General features: G+C 35.8%; 1 protein-coding gene across 1 annotated transcript in view; it reads right to left on the bottom strand.

The window, feature by feature from the left end:
* The window catches only part of LOC123239715 (radial spoke head 1 homolog), a 49,960-nt gene that overhangs the window by 16,673 nt on the left and 9,805 nt on the right, over positions 1-23,482 (bottom strand). The window contains exon 4 of the mRNA XM_044667008.1: positions 3,614-3,704. Coding sequence (XP_044522943.1) covers positions 3,614-3,704 — 91 coding nt within the window. The remainder of the gene's footprint in view (positions 1-3,613; positions 3,705-23,482) is intronic.

Here is a 23,482-nt window from a genome sequence, read left to right on the forward strand (position 1 = left end):
TATAGTCTTCCTGTTTGGTGGATGCATATTAACTTTATGGAAACTCAGAGATGGCAGGGATTCCAAGATACCTATCTAGATCTAATTCAATCTATAGCTAAACAAGATTATATTCTATAAAATACCAAATACATCTCAAAGTGGGTCTCCTATTCCCTCAAGGATTCTAATTTGTAGGGAGCTTTTCCTTATATCAAGACTTGAATCTGCCTTTGAAACACCCACTTATTATTCTCAGTTTCATTCTCTAGGACCAAGAGGACATGTCTTTCTTGCACATGACAATACTACATAGACTTGAAGACAATTACTGTCAGCTCTTCTGTTATGCAGTATGGATTCTCGAATTCTTCTAAGTTATCTTCATATCTAGCATAATCTCAAGGTACGTCACTATCCTGGACATACTCCATCTTTCCAGCTTATCAACATCCATCCTAAAAATATAGTAACTAGATTAATGCTCTAATTTAAATATGGTCTGATGAGGGCAGAATACAATAGGACTATCGCTTCCCTACTGCTGGACTACAAAGTAGCTGAATACTTAACCTGTTTCATTGTTATAGTAGGTAATGTGTAAAGTCATTTCTAGTTTGAAATCCAAACAAAACTAAGAATTGTCTGATAGAATTCTCCTTTGACATATACTTATAAACTTCATAGATCTTTAGTAATCTTAAAAATCCAGTAAAACTTAGATTTTTCTGAGATGAATTATTGACTAGTCATGTTTCTTTCATCTTGTACTTAAGAACTTTTTAAAGCCAAATGTGAGATGTCACATTCAATTGTATTAAGTTTAATTCTGTGAATAATAATAACATGTGTGATAGATAGCCTGCATTCTAGACCTGGTATCAGGAAGACAGATGCAAATTTGGACACATTCACTAGCTATATGCTCATAAAAAAGTCTCAGCTTCAAGAAACTAAAAAACTGTTATAGATGGGTCACAATTTATATCAGTAGAGGACATTTTATACAAAATAAATCATAGGTCCTTGAAATAGACTAAATCTTATTAAATTTGGCCTAACATTGTAAGCTTTTGAATTTCTTTTAGATTCTTCTATTATTATTTGGTTAACTTTCACACCTAGTTTTGTGTGATCTGCAAATATGATAATGATGCTAACTATTCCTCTATCCATTGACAAAAAAAAAGTTTAATAAATTCTGCCTCTTGATTTTCTTCAAGTCCCAGCTAAAATCCTACCTTCTACAGGAAGCTTTCCCTGATTCCTCTTAATTAAAGCACCTTCCCTCTGTTGACTATCTCCAATTTATCCTGTATGTATCTTGTTTGTACATGCTCTTATGTATGTTATTTTCCCTATTAGAGTGTGAGTGCTTTAAGAGCAGGGACTGTCATTTGCCTTTCTTTATAGCCTCAGCACAATGCCTTCCCATAGTAGCTGCTTAAGAAATGTTTATTATGGGGGCAGCTGGGTGGCTCAGTGGATTGAGAGCCAGGCCTAGAGACAGGAGGTCCTGGGTTCAAATGTGGCCTCAGACACTTTCCAGCTGTGTGACCCTGAGAAAGTTACTTAATTTCCATTGCCTAGCCCAGTGATGGGCAAACTAGAGCCCATGGGCCAGATGCGGCTCCCTGAAATGTTCTATCTGGCCCAGTGACATTATTCCTAATCTGATGAACACAATGAGTAGGATACAATACAATGAAACTTCAAAGGAGTTGTCTTAGAAACAGACTGACAGATGAGCATCTTCTTTCCTCTTTAAAAAGTTTGCCCATCACTGGCCTAGCCCTACGGCAAAAGGTAAGATTTTAAAAAGAAAAGAAAAGAAATGTTTATTGCCTAAATAAATGGTTCATATAATAGAGACAAGGGCAGATCCTTAGAGCATAGCAACAGAGACTTTCATCCATGTTGATATTAAACTTTTAACAACTGATTTTTTAATCCAGTCATTAAACCCAACTCAAATTCACCTAAATAAAATAATATTTTATTTTCTAGGTCATATATAATCAATAAAAGAAATGAGAGTCTTTGTTAAATATTTTGCTAAAATATAGATAATCTACAATATAGCTATAAAAAATCCCAAATCTAGATTATAAAAATTTTTGGTTTAGAAGGGACAGAATTAGGGAAGCTTATGCCAATCCTAAACTAAGGATCCCTGGTCTTTCTGGTTTTATTCTAATACTTCTGGTCTCATGAAGTCAATGATTTCTATTTGGTCCATCCTAATTTTTAGGGAAATTGACTTGGGTAAGGTTTTGATTTATTTGCACTACACTATCTTCCTTCCTATTCTTTCCTCTAAAACTCTCATTTAATTTCTAATTCTTTCCTCTAGAACTTTCATTTAATTTATATAATTTTTAAACTCTTCCTTGAGTCTTCCAGAAATTCTATTAAAGCTTATATCAGCTTTCATTTTGTTTAAGGCTTTGATTATACATGTTGTGAAGTTTCTTCTGGGAATATGTTTTATAGATGCCTGGAATGACTTCTATATGGTGGATGTCTTCTTCTATTTATTTATTTTGTAAGCCTTACTTCCTTAATTAGGACTATGTGTCAGGGCCAGGCTCTGAGATGTTCTTGAAGGAATGGTGGTACCTTGTTTGGTCCATATCTGGGTTATCTGGGCTCTTGCTATTGCTTTTTATGGGGGCAGAGTACTGGGTTCTTCTAAGACTTCAGAGCTGGCACAGTCAACAGAATGAAAACTTCCAGTTCCCTATTAGGGTCTGATCTAGAGCATTGTTTGGTAAGTGCCCTCCTTGTATAAAGCTTCTGAACACAATCTAGAAGGCTCCAGGTTTCCCTTGTCCAAACTCTAATCTTAATGCCCCTAAATCCACCACTGGAAATTCTGAGTTTTCTTATCTCTGCTTCCTAGAAGGCCTTTCTCTGTGCACTGCTCCTAGGCTAGGCATTTTTGATCAAAGCCTTTCTCTAATGCTGTTTCTAGCTCTCTCTTTCTCTCACTCAGTCTGGGCTGGAAGTATTAATTTACAATAGTTTCTTTTTTTAAAAGGAGAGGACCTGACCATGATAACAAATGAAGTGCAGAGTCAATAAATAAGAAAGCCAGTTATGCAATAAACCACATCTAGAAAATGTTTAAGGTTCCTTTCTTTGTCCTTTCACTTGAGCTTCTCAGAGTTGCAGCAAGAGGTAGAAACTTCTTTCTCTTTCCACCCCTGTTCACCATGGTTGGTTGGTTGTTGTCCTTTGTACTCAAAGAGGACCATAATGACATCACTATGTCAGGGTCAATGTATGGTGTGTGTGATTGAGCCTGACCAAACCACTACAAGCTCAGAAGGTTCAGCCACAGGTGGGGACAAATAAACATTTGGGATGGAGACATTACCATGGCAATGAATGAATGAATGAAAAAGCATTCTTAAAGCATTTAATATATGCCAAGCTTTGAACTAAGTGCTTGAGATATTTTCTAGGATGCTTTCTTTCCAAATCATGTTAAGAGTTTGAAAGAGTTGTAGATTTTATTGTTACAAGTTTTTTTCTCAATGAATATAACTAATATAAAGATACATCGGTCTTTTTCTTGACTGAATAAAAATATAAGACTGAAGAAAAACAAGCAAACAAAAAAAAACCAAACCTGTGGCCAGCAAACCATTCTCCTGAATATGTATCATTATTTCGGTAATGATAAACTCCATAGCCATGCCTTTCGTCATCTACCCACTCTCCTGAAATTGATAATGCAAAAATAAACATGCAGGCATTAGAAATTCAATTTGGGCTGTCTTTTAAATTTTGCAATTTATCATAGTGTAATACATACACATCTAAAGAGAAATATTATTTGAATAATAAAAACATTTATAAAAATGATGTATTTATTTAATATTCTTTTCTTTTTAAATTTTGGGTCCCAAATTCTCTCCCTCATTGCTATGCTCTCCTATACCCACTGAGAAGGCAATCAATATGATATCAATTATATGTATGAAATCAGGCAAAATATATTTCTGTATTAGCCATATTTATAAAAGAAAGAAAAAGAAAATGAGAAAATTATGCCTTATAGTAATTTTTCAACATAAGTCCTTTGAAATTGTTTTGGATCATGGCATTTATCAGAGGAGCCGAGTCTTCCATGGATGATCATCCTTACAACCCTGCCATATTTTTTTGAAGCCATCATTGGCTATTGTGCTTTAAGAAATAATAAGGGAGATGCCTTTCTTTAATCAATAATGATTTAGAGCATTAAAAATTATTTGGTTGTTACATTAAAATTCATAGGTATCTCCCACCCTCCTACTCCTCACCAGATTAGAGAAGGCATCATTTGACAAAAAGATATTTTTATTTCATGTATTTATTTATTTATTCATTCATTGTTTATCTATTATTATATGTTTGTCTTATTTATTTCTATTTATCAGTTCTTACTTTGGAGGTAGACTTGTACAAATCATTCTTCAAACAATTTTTCTGTTGTTATACATATTGTTCTCTTGATTCTGCTCATTTCACTCTTCATACTTTCATGGAGGTCTTTCCATGTTTTTCTAAAATTACCTTGCTTGTCTTTTTTTATGGCATAGTAGTATTTCATTAAAATCATATACCATACAACACAGTTCATTTAGCCATTCCCCAATTGATGGGCATCTCCTTAATTATGAGTTCTTGGCCACCACAAAGAAAGGTGCTCTAAATATTTTAGAATGTATATGTTTTTATCCCTTTTCCCCTGATCTCTTTAGGAAATAAACCTAATAGTATTATATCACTGGAATAAAATGTATACATAGTTTTATCACTCTTTGGGCATAGTTCCAGATTGCTCTCTAGAATGGCTGGTTTAGTTTACAGGTCCACCAACATGTGTATCAATGTCCCCATTTTTCTACATCCCCTCCAATATTTGTCATTTTGCCCTTTTATCATTTTAGTCAATCTGATAGATGTGAAATGATATCTCAGAGTTGTTTTGAGTCACATTTCTCCAATCAATAGTCATCTAGAACATTTTTTCCTATGATTATAATTAGTTTTGATTTCTTCTTCTGAAAGTTGTCTGTTTATATACTTTGAATAATTATCAATTGGGAAATAGCTCTTACTTTTATAGATTTGAGAAATGAGGCCTTTATTAGAGAAACATCTGTAAAATTTTTTGCTATTACTTCATTATCTTTTGTATCTTTTAGTAAAATGTAGTCTCTCTGATTATCCCTTTAAATAAAGTCTATTTTGTTTTTATTTTATCTGAGATTATGATTGCCACTCTTGCTTTTTAAAAATTCTTTAGTATAGCTGAGCCGTATAATATTCTGCTCCAGTCCTTTATTTTAACTCTCCGTTTCAAATTCTGGTTTTTAATCCATTCTGCTTTTCCATTTTGTAGGTAAAATTATCTCATTCTATAGGTGAGTTCATCCCACTCACATTCATGGTTATAATTATTTACTGTGCATTTCTCTTTTTTCCTGTTCTTCTGTTTAGGGTAGCCCATTCTTTTTTTAAAAAACGTTTATTAATATTCATTTTTAACATGGTTACATGATTCATGTTCCTACTTTCCCCTTCACCCCCCACACTACCCCCACCCATGGCTGATGCACATTTCCACTGGTTTTAACATGTGTCATTAATCAAGACCCATTTCCAAATTGTTGTTAGTTGCATTGGTGTGGTAGTTTCGAGTCTACATCCCCAATCATGTCCACCTCAACCCATGTATTCAAGCAGTTGTTTTTCTTCTATGTTTCCTCTCCTGCAGTTCTTCCTCTGAATGTGGGTAGCATTCTTTACCATAAGTTCCTCAGAACTGTCCTGTGTCATTGTAGGGTAGCCTATTCTTACTTGTAATCCTATCCTCTTTTCCTTCCAAAATATTATATTCTAATCCTTCCATTCTTTTAACTTGGAAGCTGTTAAACCTTGTGTGAGCCTGACTGTGACTCTATGATACTGTCGGGAGCTATTAAGAGAAATTAGAATCTCAAGGAGATATTTTTATCTGGACCCCCTTAAAAGATCAATACAGACCGGCAGAGCCGTGTATTGGTTTTTCTCCCTTTTGGGTTGAGAAACCGGAGTGGGATATCTAAGATAAAAATCTGAGATTCCTCTTTTTTTTTTTAAACCCTTGTACTTTGGTGTATTGTCTCATAGGTGGAAGAGTGGTAAGGGTGGGCAATGGGGGTCAAGTGACCTGCCCAGGGTCACACAGCTGGGAAGTGGCTGAGGCCGGGTTTGAACCTAGGACCTCCTGTCTCTAGGCCTGACTCTCACTCCACTGACCTACCCAGCTGCCCCTGAGATTCCTCTTTTGATTCCTTTCATAATTCTCACCTTCCTACAAAATGCATTATAGTCTTATTGAAAAAGCTTTGGGCTCTCAGCAATCGGGCTAACTCTGTTTCCCTTTGACCGAGAACACAGATGGCTGGTACGGCCAAGGTCGAACCCTTGGCAGGGCATTTTGCCCAGAATTAAAGTAAAACAATGAGGCTCAAAAAAATTGTTTAATACCATCAAGGCTGAGAACTTCAGGGGCTTTCCGGCCTAACAAGATGTCCCAGGCTCCACTTAAAGATAACACATATAGTTGATAGTTTAGCATACTTTTTTTTATCTACACCTGGAGGCTTCTAAGGCTTTTGTTTTGATTATAGTAAAAATACTGCTCTCTGTAACTGTGGGAAACTTTCTTGGGCTTTTGGGGAAAGGGGTTCTTTAATTTCCTTTATAATAAAGTGAGGGCTCCAGTATATTTTGGAGTACTATGAGCTAACAAGCCGTGCTTCCAATCCGTTTCATTTTTTGCATCTGATGACCACCCTAGGCCACTCAGATTAGTCTCTGGTTATAGAGCAGGATCTCTATATGACACTTACATTGTTTCTTTCTGGATGCTTAAAGTATTTTCTTTTTGACTTGGAAACTCTGGAATTTGACTCTAATATTCCTGGGACTTCTCATTTTGGGATGTCCTTAAGGAAGTGCTTGGTAGATTCTTTCACTTTCTGTTTTATCCTCTGGATTTACCATGTCAAGGCAGTTTTGCTCAATAATTTCTTGAAATTTGATGACTGGGTTCTTTTTTTGATCATGGTTTTCATACAGTCTAATAGTTTTTAAATTATATGGCATGGCTTTTATAGATTAAAGTTATGTCAGAGAGAGAAGTAATTTTTTGGGCATATGTATATCCTAATGTATATCCTCTTGGGACATCAATGTTACACAGGCCTAATAAAACAGAATTAGAGTCTCATACGTACATTCTCTCAGAAAACTCAGAGTTACATATTAAAGTTAAATTTCAAGGTTCAGAATTTATAAAAGGCTAATTGAAAGAAGAGATTTACATGTCACAGGGATAAAGATAGAGTCAGAGCCAGGAGGATCTTTCTATAAACAAACAAACAAACAAATAAATGAATAAAGTAAGTTAAATTAGTTTGGAAAGCTCAAATTCCCTGCTGGCTTCTTATCTCAGGAGTGTAATAGGTTTCACTCAGTCAAATAATCTCCTAGTCAGGAGAAATGGCCCTGACCTCTAAATAATAAAGATTAATAAAAGGAAATAGAAATATTTTATGATATTTGTCATCAGGAAAGAGAAATGATTGTCAGTTCAGACCATTTGTGTGGATATACCTCAGCAGCCAATTAAAAAGCTTTTTCTGCACCATAGGAAATAGTCAAAAAATACCTACACATGTTCTAAAGTTTGATGATGGGCATGGGGGTGGAGGGTTCTATTATGCATTCTTTGAAGCAAACTCACTAAGCCTTCACATTAGTACCACATTAGTGGGTTAGTGCCAAATTGACAGTATTTGCACATGCTTTAAGGACTAAGCCCTCATTGGCCACTCACTCCATTACTTATGGGTAAATAAATGGTGGTAGTGTTGGCTAAGAATATTAAAATCAAGAAGCAAAGGGAATGAGCAACCTAATGAAGGAAATAACTGTGGCAGATTGACCCAAGACCCTGGATCAGGAAGTTAAATACAAAAAAAGATTATGCCCATGAGGAAGCCTGAGAAAGGGCTAATTTAGTTGGGAGGACCTTTGTTTTGTGACTTAAGAAGTTTCGTTCCTATAGCAAAGAATCTCCCTAGAAATGAAGTGCTTCTTACAAAAACTGTGGAAAGAAAGAGATGGGCCACTCCATTAGAAAATAAAAAGCCAAGAAGACTCCATTACCACCCCCTACCTACTCCTGGCTAAGGGCTATTGTTGATTCTATAACCAAATCAATGTCTGGCTTTTTAACTAAAGCAAAACTGACTTGAGATTTTTGTAAGGAATAGCTAGCACTATGGTCAGAGATTTTGTCTGAAAGCAGAAATGAAAGAAGAAAACTCTAAGTCTTCAAAAGATAGTACAATATCTATCAGAATCAAAAATTGATAAGTAGCTTCAATGGAAGCCGTGTAATAACTAGAAGACAATAGTCCTTGTAGCATCAGAAATGAGGGAGCTGTGTCTCCCAAAGTGTGCCCTGACCACATGTCCCTTATATATCTGTTCCTTCAAACACCCCTTGACCATATATATTCCCCATGTGCGTTTGCTTTTCCCATTGAAGGTCTGTGCATTTGTAGGAGGGCTTAGGTTGGATAGCTAGTTTGGGACAGTGAATAAAGCACTGGGCCTGGAATCAGGAAGACTAATCTCCTTGAGTTCAACTCTAGCCTCAGGTGCCGAGAGTCCCCCACCCCATAGAGCAGGGGTCTGCAACCTTTTTTGGCCATGAGAGCCATAAACGCCACATTTTTTAAAATGTAATTTCGTGAGAGCCATACAATATGTTTAACACTGAATATAAGTAAATATGTGCATTTTATGTAAGAACAGCACTTTTAAAGTACAATAAGTCTCTGAACTATTTTTAATAACGTTATTATGTGCTAAACAATGATGAATAAAGTACATTAATGTGACTTCTGGTGCTGCATGGTTTTGCTGATTATTAATCAAAATTATTTTGATTATTAATCAAAAAACAAGACTTAATGGGGTGCTATAGTACTGATATAACTGCACACATACATATAAAACTCCTTTACACTAAGAAAATTGCTGAAACAAAGAGAGGAAAATTCAGGGAAGAACACTTTTTCCTCTCCCTCTCTCAAGTCAGGCAACAGGAGAAGAAAAAGCTGCCAGCCTGCTGGTTAAGTCATTTGGCCACATAAATTAAGTAGGAGATCAGGAGATTACAGAAAATAACATGACTTGTGTGCAGGCATTAGTAAGTAGTGGGGGAGGAGGGTACCTTTTTATGGAAAACTGGCCAGGACACATCACACACATTTCCTGGTACAGGTGTTTATCAGTGCTGCCTACTCAATCATTCTGTATCAAATGAAACAACTACTGGGGAGAAATGCTTCTCACTAATGAAGCATATGTAAAGATGTAATCTGACTATAGTTCCCCTTTAAGAGCAGGTAGAAAAGTTAAAAACAATAACAATCCCACAAATAGGGAGTGCAGACCCCATGAATGCACTGAGATAAAGCCATGTAAATCAGAGGCAGAGGGGTAGAGAATGTAGACAAAAGTGATCAATCACTATACAGAACCCCAAGATGTCAGTAACAGGTGTGGAAAGAGTAAAAGGAGGGCAGAAGAAGGAACACACAGCACACCTACCAAGCTGAACTAAAGACCAGGATTTGTCTCGCACAGCAATATCAATGAGGGAGCCTTCTGTCTTAGAAGTGGGTCACAGTACCGAAAGATCATGTGACATATCATGTGACGCACGATGTCATGCGTAAACTGTTAGTTACTGTGCTTGGCTCCTGCAGGAAGAGCCATATCTGGCCCTCAAAAGAGCCAGATATGGCTCGAGAGCCATACGTTGCCGACCCCTGCCATAGAGGAACGAGGTTCCATCAAGTCAGTGCAGTTTGACACAGTCCTACACTGACCCCCTGTGACCTGAAAATCGGCCACAGGATGGATGGAAAACCCAATCAAACCTCTCTGTGTGACTCCCTCCTGACCAACACTTCTTATTATTGAAATTATTATAATCTCTATCTTTAGGAAAGCTCCAAGTCTTATAGAAATCCTCTAAACACAGTATAATAAACCAGCATTTAATAAGTTAATAGTTCATACCCTCAGCAAAATAGCAGAAGCTGCTTTAATCTCTTTCTCAGAAATTTGAAGGACACAGCATGGCAAATCAAAATACTTTCTTGCTTCACTATTTTCCCGCACTGAACTTAACTCCATAAATTTAAAGGTTCTCACACTTGACCTATCCTTTGAAATATGTTGAAGGTCTATTATCAAAATAATAATTGGATAATATAAAGTCTTGGTAGCCTTGAATTCTATTCAGCCTAAAATGTAATCTATATGAAAAAATGTGCTCTTATGCCAACTTTTATGTAACCTTGAGCTTTACACTATTTAGAGAAAAAATGTAAATCTTACCAGCATCTGGGAACTTGAGAAAAAAAGTATAAAAAATAAAAAATGTAACTGGAAGTTCTCAGAACAGCTTCCACAACTACACAAATACACTGTCTCTGACTCTCTCTCTCTCTCTCTCTCTCTCTCTCTCTCTCTCTCTCTCTCTCTATTTCTCCTAAACTGATCCACCTCCCAGGATATCTGGAGCTGCTGGCTGGCTTCCAGCACTCAGGCACATGTTAACCGTGAGACCCTGGGCAAGTCACTTAACTCTGTGCCTCAGTTTCCTCATCTCTAAAATGAGGTGGAGAAGGAAATGGCAAGCCACTCTAGATGGGGTCAGAAAGACTCAGACATGAATGAAAACAACGAAATGGCAAAAGGGCCTAGGTTTATGAAGGTTTTATTGCCACTTTTCTTTTTATGCATTAAATGTCTTTGCCTTTGAATCATGACCTCTGTCTATTAAAGAGTTTACACATTGTTCAGGGTTTGTACTCTACTATTTCCTCTATGACCTCTTCCAAACTATGATTCTTTGACTGGACTCTGGCCTTTAATTCCACTTCTTTCCCACTGGAAACTTAGATTCTATGTTCAGAGTCTAACAACTCTTGGCTCTGTTATAGGGAAATTGAGGAAAAGCAGGAACTACTGCAAAAGCAGAGACAGGGAAGATTCCAGAACTCTGGAGTGTGAGTTTCTGCTGGATACAGTTGATCTGTCTCTCTGGAGGGAGTCAGTGTGTGAACTTCTCCTGTGAGCAGTTTATCATCTTGGAAGTGGTTGAGTATGTGTCCGAACTCCTCAGGTGGACTGAGTGGGATTGACCATTATTCCCTTTCATTGTGGCTGTCCATCTGGTTCCTGTTTATATATCCTGATATTCCTGTTCTACTGAGACTCCCACCAAACTGTTGAAACCAACTGTTAGTGAGAACCTTTTCCTTTTGAGCCTTTGAATCCTACTTACCTTCAAGCCTTTTCCCTACTCTAGTTACCATCAAAAGGGGAAATTTTGGTTAGTGAGGTATTGTAGGAGCTGGGATCTTTAGGTAGAGAGAGTGTACAGTTAGAGCAGTTACAACTTTGTGAAGAAAACTACAGAAACCTATACCACCAAGCAACCAATTCACCTGATTTTTTATTTCAGCTCTGAAAAGTGAGGTTTTATCATATTTGGCCTAGAACTGAACCCCCACCTCACTGCCTGGCCATTAGCTCCAAACCATGCCTCCAACACTCATAATCCTGTTTCCTTTTTCAGTTCCCCCAATAAAAATCTAAACTCCTTGAAGGCAGAGGCATGCTGTTGTGCTTGGATTTGTACCCCACCTTGAAACACATTGTCTAACAAAGAGTCAAGAACTGAATATGTATGTATGTGTGTTTGTATGTATGCACCTATTCTAGACCCAAATATATAAAATTTAGGGTAGTTAAATCTAAGAAACTTGACTTGTGAGGCGGAGATCTAGAGGAAGTGCTCCCTGGTATCAGAAGACATTACATCTCTTTTAATCAAACTGGCTTGCCTCCCTAGTCGGCTGAAAATAAAGAATTCTAAAATTCTTTGGTCTTCAATGGTCTTCTGAACAGAGGAGGAAGACTTCCTAGGAAACATAAACCCAGAATATGACTTTACTTACAACTAAAATTCTTGTTCAGTGCCAGCTTCAAGTATTATATTGCATGCAATCTGCAGTTCTGGAGTTCAGAGATTCTGTTTTTTAAAAGCTTAAAAATCAGGATGTATAGGGAATAAGCATCATGGGAAATGTATTTTCCTAATAGATTTCTCTAATCTTGGAAAAGGGCAGCTAGGTGGCACAGTGGATAGGATGCCAAGTCTGGAGTCAAGAAGACTCATCTTCCTGGATTCAAGACCTGGCCTCAGATACTTACTTGCTGTGTGACCCTGGGCAAGTCATGTAACCCTCTTTGCCTCAGTTACCTCATCTGTAAAGTGACCTGGAGAAGGAAATGGCAAACTACTACAATATTTTTGCCAAGAAAATCCCAAGTAGTTATGAAGAGTTAGACACAACTGAAACAACTGAATAACAACAACAATCTAGGAAGATATATTAATGTATTAAGAGAAGGGCAATTATCTGAGCAGTAAGACTCTTGTAAAGAGAAGAATATTGTTCTTATAGCTCCCATATTGGGAGGAGCATTTATAGGATGTTCTTCATGATGTTGAAGGGCAAGGAAAGTGGACTTTGCACTTCCCTAATATAAATTTCTGGAGAGTCTTTGTGAATTGAACAGGAACAGAAATCACTACCATTACCTTCACTTCTATCTTTAGCAGCTTGAAAAGACATTTTTTTTATCTCAATCTCTAGTTACTGATTCCCTGGCAAAATAATAGCATAAGTGACACCATCAATATGAATTTTTTCCTCATTATTTTACTGCAGAATGAGGTCAGGATTCCCTTAGAACATTATTTCTAAAATTATCTAAGACTATTATTTCCCATTATCGCAAATTAACCAGGATAGAGAATGTAGTTGCCAGGTGTAAGCTTTACTGCAAGAGAGAAGTAAACGGGTGTTCAAAACCCCAAGAAACTAAAGGTAGTTGGGGGCAGTTGGAACTGGACTATATAAGGGGGTGATCCCCAGGCAGAGGAAGCTCATTCTGGGTTTTGGATCAAAGGGTGGTGGGAGGTCTGGGCAAGACTCTACAATTGAACCCTAATAGATCCATACCAGGAGCAACTTTAACCTATTCCTGCTTTACATATTCTAGCTGTGTCAATCAGTCCCCATATTAGCCTGATTCTCTGCTGTAGTTATAAATCATATTAGCTGAAACCAAGATTAACATCACCAAATCACTTCAGAAGATCTTCAATCAACATTTGATATCATTTTGCTAACCTTGTTCATTTATTTATTTAGTTTAATACTTGAGGCATAAGTTAGGGAGAGGAACACAGTGAAGTGAAGTGGCCTAACCCTGTTGGGGGGGAGGCCAACTTCTGGTCCATCTTGATTAGTTAACAGAGATTCCTTCATCCTTCTTACCCAACCTTTCAATCCTATATTAAATATACCTTCCCTGAATATACCTTGCTTGATTATACCTTCCCTGATTAATTAAAAGAAGTTACTTTACTGTTTCAATAGCCTTTGGATTATACAGTTGAATAGGCCATAACATCTCTTAGCCTTGATAGAATTCTTCCTTCACACCAAGAATTGACAGTTGGTGTTGTGGAGTCTTCATTATTGGGAATCCTGTCGATTTCCATATATATCCTTATCAGGGAATCACATCCTATTTGCCAGTAACATCCTTTCTAGTGGAAGAACACCTTCTCCCAACCAAACTATCAGGTTGAGAGAGATTATATCAGCTTCCCTCTGTGAAGTCATTGCACTATGTCCCCTCTGTAAGGATCTGATTCTCCCACCTCTAGTGAGAGCTTAACAGCTGCTGACCTGAAGACTGCCCATCCCCCATAAGAGGTTTGAGAGGCTGTAATCCAACATCAGCTAAGAATCATCCTTACACAGTTCATCATCCTTCTTCCTACCTGTTGACTCCAACTTATTTCCAAAAGGCAATTCCTTGTGTATATTTAAATCTTATATGTGTAAATCTTGTGATAGTTGTGGGGTATGTATTTAGGGGTGGAGAAAAAAGTATTGACTTTGAAATTTTCTTTAGTTCTGTGGCATCTAAAACCCAAAATGGCATGCAGGAGCAAGGAGAAATCTTTTTCTCTCACTTTTAATCTTCTGTTTGGGAAATTGTGGCAATCCTTGATCAAAGTTCCACTATGATGTATCACTATGGTAAGTGGGTTATGAAAATTGATGACTAATTCTGGCAAGTCCTACCAAGCTAAAAAAGGCTCTAAGGATTTTTTTGTAATAGATGAGTTCTGAAGTCCATCCTAGCATGGTATCAACAGATTCGTTAACAGATGATTCAATAGCCCATATAAGATATCGCATCATGATTTTTCTTTTCCCTGAGGATATTAATATTATAGGTAGAAAGAAAACACCAAATTCCTTTCTGAAGGAAGTACCTTCAAAAGATGAAATATTCCTTGAAAAATGCCTTATTTAGGGCAGCTAGGTGGCTCAGTGAATAGAGAGCTAGGCCTGGAGAAGGGAGTCGAGTTCATATCTGATTCTCAGACACTTCCTCTCTGTGTGACCTTGGGCATGTTACTTAACCCCAATTGCCTAGCCTTTACTGATTTTCTGACTTGGAACTAATACTTATTGATTCTACAACAGAAGGCAAGGTTTTTTTTTTTAATATCTTTTTGAAGTTTTTTTTTTTAACTTAAAAAAAAAAGAACACCATTATCTATTCTATGTGAAATCTGACTCCCCCAAAATTCTCCTTTGTAATTGTAACTTGGCTCTCTGGCAAAGAGACTTTGATGATGAACTGGACCAAGGCACAGACAATGAGTGGCCTTAACTATCAAGACAAACCCCTATCACCTTGGAAAAAGAATGTTTAGGTTGAAAATAGAGGAAACTAGAGACAGGAAAGCTAAAAAATAAGAAAGAAGAGATGTGAGCACAGGAACAAGGAAGTAGACAGTTTCCAAAGGGGTAAGCCATGAGAGCTCGGTGTGTGGAATGATCTTGTGTTTCAGAACTTCAGTAGCAGAAATTCTCAACTGTTGGGTAATGAGAGCCAACTGTAGAGAAATATTCATTAATTAATTAAGAGTTTATTAGGTGGGGCAGCTGGGTAGCTCAGTGGAGTGAGAGTCGGGCCTAGAGACAGGAGGTCCTAGGTTCAAACCTGGCCTCAGCCACTTCCCAGCTCTGTGACCCTGGGCAAGTCACTTGACCCCCATTGCCCACCCTTACCAATCTTCCACCTATGAGACAATACACCGAAGTACAAGGGTTTTAAAAAAAAAAAGAGTTTATTAGGAAATAGAGCTAAGTAGCATAATTTATTGATAGATACATAAGAGAGATTAATAAGTTAGGGTTCTTTAAATCTGAATGGAATCTCAGAGATGATTGATGGGAGAGAATTTTGCTTTGAGAAAGGCAGTTGATCTAACCGTTCACTCTTTGGGCTGACCTGAACAAGGAAGGTGATCCAAAGAGCTGCTCTGCGAGTTTGGAAAGTCTTGGTGAATTTACATCCTGAGAATAAACCATCTTATCAGGCCAGACAAGAGATTGTTGGTTGTAGGACCTATACCTGCTCCAATAGGTGACAGTAAAATCTGACCTGTTAGAGTGGAGAAAGCAGTGGAATGTGACCAGCTGGAAATCACATCTGAGCAGCAGGAAAGAGAAACCTGACTTATTCTTCTTTTCTATAAGTTTATAATTTAGATTAGGATAGAAAGGTAAGGATTTTGGGGTTTTAGATAAATAGGAAGAGAGGATAGCTTTGACTTTTTTGAAGGAGAAGAAGGTCCTCATGAACCAGATTGGTTGGGTGGTTATAGTAAAGATTTATTAGCATAGGGACCTACATAATATAAGAGATGCCTTTCTACCTGTTTTCCTTTTACTATCCCACATATAACTTTATTGTTTACATTGTATTATAGGGAAATATATAGATATAATAAATGCCCTAGTGGTTCCTTTTTTCATTACTGACCCTGAATTTCTAAATTTGATCTGGTATCCACATCCATTGTTTGACAAAAAGCTATGGGTTCATAAAAAGCCTACCCTCTCATCTTGAACCCAGAGGGACAGAAAAGAGTTTTCACATCTTTGGACTCCTAAATTTGACCTGAAGTCCAACTTGATGCAGATCTTGGAAAATGAGAAAACTAATCATTTGGGAAATGTTTTTTAAGCACATATCATATCAAGGACCATACTAAGTACATGAGTATAAAGACAGACATGAAACAGTCCTTAGCCTCCCTCCTCTGTTTCTTCATTCATTACCTCTAGCTCAGGCTTTCATTGCTTCTTTCCTCTAATATTGCAATAAACTTCTACCTAGTTTTCTTGCCTCTGGTAGCTTTCCTCTCCAATTCATCCTTCAGAGGACAGCTCTCCGGAAAAAACAGCAACTAATGTGACTTTCTATTATTGTTCAGCTGTTTTCAATCGTGTCTAATTCTTTGTGTTCCCATTTGAAGTTTTCTTGTCAAATATATCAGAGTGGTTTTCCATTTACTTCTCCAGTTTATTTTGTAGATGAGGAAATTGAGGGAAACAGGGTTAAGTGACTTGCACAGCTAGGAAGTATCTGAGCTAAATCTGAAACAGGACCTTTTATCTCCAGGCTTGCCTTTCTATCTACTGAGCCACCAGGTTGCTCTTTCAGAGAATCTTCATATTTTAAAGAGTCATTGAGAAAGTTTTAAATGATAGAGAGTCTCTGGTGGTTTTATTCTGTTTTAGTAGTCTTAGGAAAAAACAAAAATTGGAAGGTCAGAGGACTATACCACGGAGGAAAGGAAGAAAAAGAGGAGGGAAGTCATTTGCACAGAGATGCAGATAGACTATAGACAAGAAGGAAAAATTGGGGAGAAATGAGCATCCAATGATTCTCATTTTCCTCTAAACATATAAAGGAAGATTGAACACAATTATAAATGAAATCACTTTAAAAGGTCTTAATAGAAATATAATAAACAAAAAATGGAAATAAGAGGGCAAGAATAAAGGAGATATAAAAAGGGGTCTCAGAGGAGGGCAGGGTAAGTAAAAGAATAGACATAAAACACTTAAATGTTGGAAGGAGGAATATGAAGATTAAAATGAAAGATAAAAAACCCTTGGTTCAGGGACAATTTAAGAGGAAGAAAAGAGTTTTAATAGAGAAGAAACAGTTTTTTTTCCTAATATAAGATCACAGATGACCAACACATGCCCTCTCTTTGACCACTTTCTTATTTGTAAAGAGAGAAATGGAAAAAAATGGAGAGGGCAAATAGAAGTTAATACATAACTATTGATGTGAATAGAATGAAATCATCCATAATATGGAAGAAGACAGTAAAATAGATTAGAAAACAGAATCTGATAATAGGTTGTTTGCAAGAAGCACACATGAAATACAATGTTTCCATACTGAGTTAAAATGAGGGGCTACAGTGCTCTATGTGGTGGCAAAAAATTGGAAAATGAGGGGATGCTCTTCGATTAGGGAATGGCTGAACAAATTGTGGTATCTGTTAATGATGGAGTATTATTGTGTTAAAAGGAATAATCAACTGGAGGAATTCCATGTGAACTTGAAAGACCTCCAGGAATTGATGCAGAGTGAAAGGAGCAGAACCAAGAAAACAGAGATGGATATACTGTGGCACAATTGAATATAATAGATTTCTCTACTAGCAGCAATGCAATGATCCAGGACAATTCTGAGGGACTTAGGAAAAAGAACACTATCCACATCCAGAGGAAGAATTGTAGGAGTAGAAACAGAGAAGAAAAACAACTGCTTGATCACATGGTTTGATGGGGATGTGATTGGGGATGTAGACTCTAAATGATCACCCTAGTGCAAATATTAATAATATGGAAATAGATCTTTATCAATGACACACATAAAACTCAGTGGAATTGCTCTTTAGCTATGGGAGGTGGGTGGAAGGAGGGGAGGGAAAGAACATGATTCATGTAACCATGGAAAAATCTTCTCAAATAATTAATTAAATAAGCTTTTTTAAAAGGGAAAAAATATGTAATAAATTCAATTTATTTCAACATTGAAAAAATAAAATAAAATAAAATGAGGGGCTAGGGAAAAATGCATTATGCTTGAGGTGAACTCAAAGCAGAGGTATGGTTTCAGATAAGTCTACAGAAAATATGGATAAAATGAAGGGAGATGAGGCAGGAAATGTCTTTATATTATGTAATAAACTAATAGTGATACTTAATCAAATATGTACCTAGTAATTTAGCATGCTAATACTTAAAGCAAAAGTTAGTTGACTTGGGGGAAGAAATAAATAATAAAACTCTAAGAGTGGGGAAACAATATAGTCTTTCATAGGTTAGACAAAAGATAAACAAGATAGAAGTTAAAAGACTTGAATAGAAGTTTAGAAAACTTATCTATGAGAGAAAACTAGTTATTACCAAATGGGAATAAAAGAATATATAAAGTTTATGTATTTCTCAGCAATACATGGCAACATGACAGAAACTTACAACATGTTGTGGCTTAAAGACCTTACCCCCTTCCCAAATGTAGAAAAGCAAAAATATTTAAACATATAATTTATTTATTATAATGCAAAAAACCACATTCAATAAAAAAAGCTATTAACGAAGGAAGTTTAAAAGTAACTAGAGACTGAGGAATTTAATTCTAAAGAACTAATGGGTCAAAAAATAAATTCTAGGAGCACTATAAAATTACATCAAAGAAAATGATATGCCCAAACTAAAGAGGTAAGGCTAAAAGAATATTTAGGGGACAATTTATATCTTTAAACACTTATTACAAGAGAGATAAAGAATGAATCAATGAAGTTGGAATGCAATTTAAAAATTTGAACAAGAAATAAAAAAATCTTCAGCTAAATGACAAAGTAGAAATTATGAAAATTTAAAAAGAGATTAATAAAATTAAAAACATAAGGACCTTTAAATTGAAAAATAAAACTGCACTTTAAAAAAGATATAAAATGGATAAACAATTAACTTACTTAAAAAGAAAGAAGAAAATCAAAACAGACAATAACAAAAATGAAAAAGGAAAACATAAAATAGTTGAAAGGGAAGTTATTAGAAATATTTTTCCAATTATATGCTAACAAAATTAATATTTCAGAGGAAATTGATAAATATGTATAAAAACATAAATACCTAGACTAACCAAAGAAGAAATAGATGATTTAAAACATCTCAACATGAGAGAAAGGAGTTCAATAAGTTATAATGAACTCCCAAAGGAAAAATTCTCCCACAATTCTGGGTCAATATCAGATATATTCGAACATAATTCTATCAAACATTCAATGAACAATTTTAATGCTGCATAAAATGCTGGCAATAATAAAAAAGATGATTCAAAATCTCTTTTTAGGATATAAATATAGACTTGGATACCTAGGCCAGGGAGAGACAAAGCAGAGAAAGAAAAATGCAGACTAATATCCCTATTGAACATTAATGCAAAATTTGAAAGTAGGAGGGCAGCTGGGTTGCTCAGTGTATTGAGTGCCAGGCCTAGAGGAGGTCCTAGGTTCAGATCTGGTCTCAGATATTTCCTAGCTATGTGACCCTGATCAAGTGACTTAGCCCTCATTGCCTAGCCCTTACTGCTCTTCTGCCTTAGAACCAATACACAGTATTGATTCTAAGATGGAAGGCAAGGGTTTAAAAAAAAATTTAAGTAGAATTTAATTTAAACAAGTCTTAAATTTTAAATAAAAATTTTAGTAAATAAATTGTAATTGCATATCATGAAGATATATATAAATATATATATATAATATGACATGTCTGAGTTTATACCAATGCAAAATTGGTTCAACATAAGAAAGACTATTAACATGATAAACTATAATAATGATATAAATAATAAAAATCACAAGACTGTATCAATAGATGCTGAAAAGGCTTTTGACAAAATCCAACACTTCTTTGTATTAAAATTCTAGAAATCTTAAGAATCAATGGAATCTTTTTTAATATAGTAAATAGTATTTACCTAAATCCAGGAATAAATTATAAGGGAGAAAAGTTAGAGACTTTTCTCATTTCTAGTAAAATCAACAGTAAAGCAAGTATGTACTAATTATTACCTGTTCTATATGATATGGTGCTAGAAAAGCTAGCTAAAGCAATAAGTCAAGAAAAAGAGATTAAGGGAATAAGCATAGTTACCAAGGAACAAAATGATCATTTTTTTCGTAGATGATATAATAGTATACTTAAAGAACCTTATAGATGTAATATAATGTATAAAAATTAATTTAAATAATAACTTTAAAAAGTTGTAGTATATAAGAAAATGCATACAAAATATCAGCATTTCTATGTATAATTAATAAAATCCAGGAAGAGACAGAAGGAACAACTCTGTTAAAAATAATAACTATTAAGAATATAAAATATTTGGAATTGTATCTATCAATATTCACCCATAGATTATATGAATCTAATAAAAAGACACTCTTTGTAGAAATAAAGACAAATCTAAATAATTAAAGAAATTGCTTATGAGCAAGCATAGTCAATTGAATAAACACAACAGTATTATTTCACTAATTTATTTATTTAGGACTGACTTAATTAAACTCTTATAAGAAGATTTCATATATGTAGAAAAAAGAATAATGAAATTCATATGGAGAAACAAAAAGTTACGAAAATCAAGGCTTATAATGAAAAAAATGTGCAAAGGAAGAGGTATGTCAGTGTGTGAATTTAATATCTAGGGGACCTCCAACCCAGTGCAGTCCTGGAAGACTCACCACAGTAATTAGCCATAGGAGTCACACAGTCATATGTCTTAATTTCCCAGGGTGACAGGTTAGATTCCTAGCTGGTGGAAGTAAGGGAAGTCAGAGGATGTGATATATGGAGACTGAAGTGAAACCTTGGGCCAATTGAAGGATCTTGGGTGAGGGTTTAGACTGAGGTTGAAAAACCAGCCCATGAAGCTCTCTTACTCTCGCTGCCACTTCTTTGGGATTGTGAAAATACCCTTTTCTCTCAGCCATCCAGCAAAGTGGTTTGATGGGGACCACTCTAGGTTGGAATCTGGGAACTCAGTTTCTTGGGCTCTGGTCCCTTCTTGAACTCAGGTCCACTCCTTGGCTGACCTTACTTTGTCTGGCACAACCATGTGGATAGCTGGGCTCATGGGGAATCTAGGACCTGAAGAAGCAGAAGTAACTCAAGCTGGGTACTAACTTTAAATTATAAAGGTTGGAAACCTTATTTCTCTCTTTTCTCTTTACTAATACATACTTAAACATTTAGTATACTGTTTCCAAGATGAATTTTTATTTATAACATCAGTTCTAAATCACTAACTGTACCACAAAGCCATAATCATTAAAATTACTTGACAGGGAGGTGGTAGAGAGAGGGAGAGACAGAGAGAAAGAGAGACAGAGACAGAGAGTAAATCACAAAACATTCTAGGTACACAACATACAGAACCAGAATAACATAAACTTTGATAAACTCAAAAAATCCAAGCTACCCACCATCATATGAAAAAAGTTTGAAATTACTAATTATTAAAGAAATGCAAATTCAAAGGACCTTAAGGTTCTGTTTCCTATCTCTCAGAATGATAAGGCTATGGGAAAACAGGAATAAGAGTGCAAAGTTGATGGGATTGTGAATTGATTTAGTCACTCTGGAAAGCAAAGAACCATGTCCAGAAAGTTACTAAATGATGCATGAATTTTGCCCAGTTGTACCACTATTAGGCCTATGTCCAAAGAAATTAAGGAAAGAGGAAAAAGGATTAATATGCATAAAATATTTATGGCAGCTCTTTATGTGGTAGTCAAATATTAGAGTCTAAAAGCATATATTCCTATTGTGTAATGGCTAAAAATGTGATATATGTAATAAGAAATGGTGGACAATTTTTAAGCAGTAAGAAATGATGAAATGAGCAATTCAGGGGACACTGGGAAGACCTTTATTAACTTATGCAGAGCCAAGTGAGCAGATCTATTGAAACATTTCCGAAAAATCCAACTCTGAAAGATTTTAGAACTCTGATTAACACTATGATAACCCCAAATTTAAAAAGACTGAAGATGAAAGATGGCATTCATTCTTGATAAAGGTAAGAAACTTGAAAAAAATTTAAAATTTTATTAATAGAATTTATTTCCAGGTATCTCAGCCTCTTCCTCACCTTCCTTTACCATAGAAGGCATCATCTGGCAAACAGATATGTACATATATAGAGATAAGGAACATAGATACACAGGGGAATTTGTTTTGATAGAATATATAGCTATATAATGTGTAATAAGCCCAGAAATGTAGATTGGATCTGGATTGTAAAGAGCTTAAGATGCAAAATGTGGAACTCATATTTGATTAGGAGCATTGGGAAGCCACTGAAGCATCTTGAGTACAGGATAGCCATGCTTTGGGAATATTCCTTTGGGAAACTGTATGGCATCCAGAAGAATGCATTGAAAAGGAAGGAGACCTGAAGAGAGGAAACCAAGAAGGCTATTGGAATAGTTGGAATAGTTTGGGCAAGTAGAGAGAAGAGGACACATATCAGAGCTGTGGATCATTAAAAGTAACATGAAGGAGAATGAGATAACCAAGGGTTATTCCAAGGTTGCAAGCCTTTATACCTAGAAGGATAGTGATGCTCTTAAAAAAACACCAAGGAAATTAGGGCCAGGGGTGGATTTAGAGTTAAAGATAATGGGATATCTTTTGCATGTGTTGAATTGAAAAACAACAGAATTATGACCTTCCATGATCCTTGACATTTCTTCTTTACCAGCAAGTTTTCTGCTGCTCAAAATTAGATTTAGAATGTTCCCTTATACTTTCTCTACTTTAGAATATACTCATTAGATTGTGAGCTCCTCTAGGGCAGGGCCTAGGTTTTGCCTTTCTTTCTATCCACAGTGCTTGGCCCGATGCCAAGACAGTGCCTAAAAATACTTATTATCTTTTGATGATAAAGAGGAAATTATCAATAAGATAAGTAAAGAATTTACCAGATTATTTACCAGATGATTTTCTCTTAGGTGAAAGATCCAGCATAAAAACTTTCTAAAGTCCCTCATCAAAACTATATTCTGCTTCAGCACCAGCTTTTGATGTGCATTAGGAACTCATTCATTTCTTCTAACTTGTTTAGAATCATCATAAAACACCTCATAGATTATGTCAATCACCTGCCCCAAATCTTTCAATTATTTCTCACTGTTACTAGATGATGTCTCAAACTCCTTAGGCTGGTATTCAAGGGTACAATCTAACCCCAATAGAACTTTCTAGGTTTTTTTCTCCCATTATTTCTTAACATGACTATTCTGCTTCTATCAGATGTTTCTTTGTTTCTTTCTTTTTCTCTTTATTTCTCTTTCTTCCTCTTTTTTCTTTTTCTCTTCTTTCTTCATTTCTTCTTT

Source organism: Gracilinanus agilis, chromosome 3, assembly GCF_016433145.1.
Source record: "Gracilinanus agilis isolate LMUSP501 chromosome 3, AgileGrace, whole genome shotgun sequence".
Lineage (NCBI taxonomy): Eukaryota > Metazoa > Chordata > Mammalia > Didelphimorphia > Didelphidae > Gracilinanus > Gracilinanus agilis.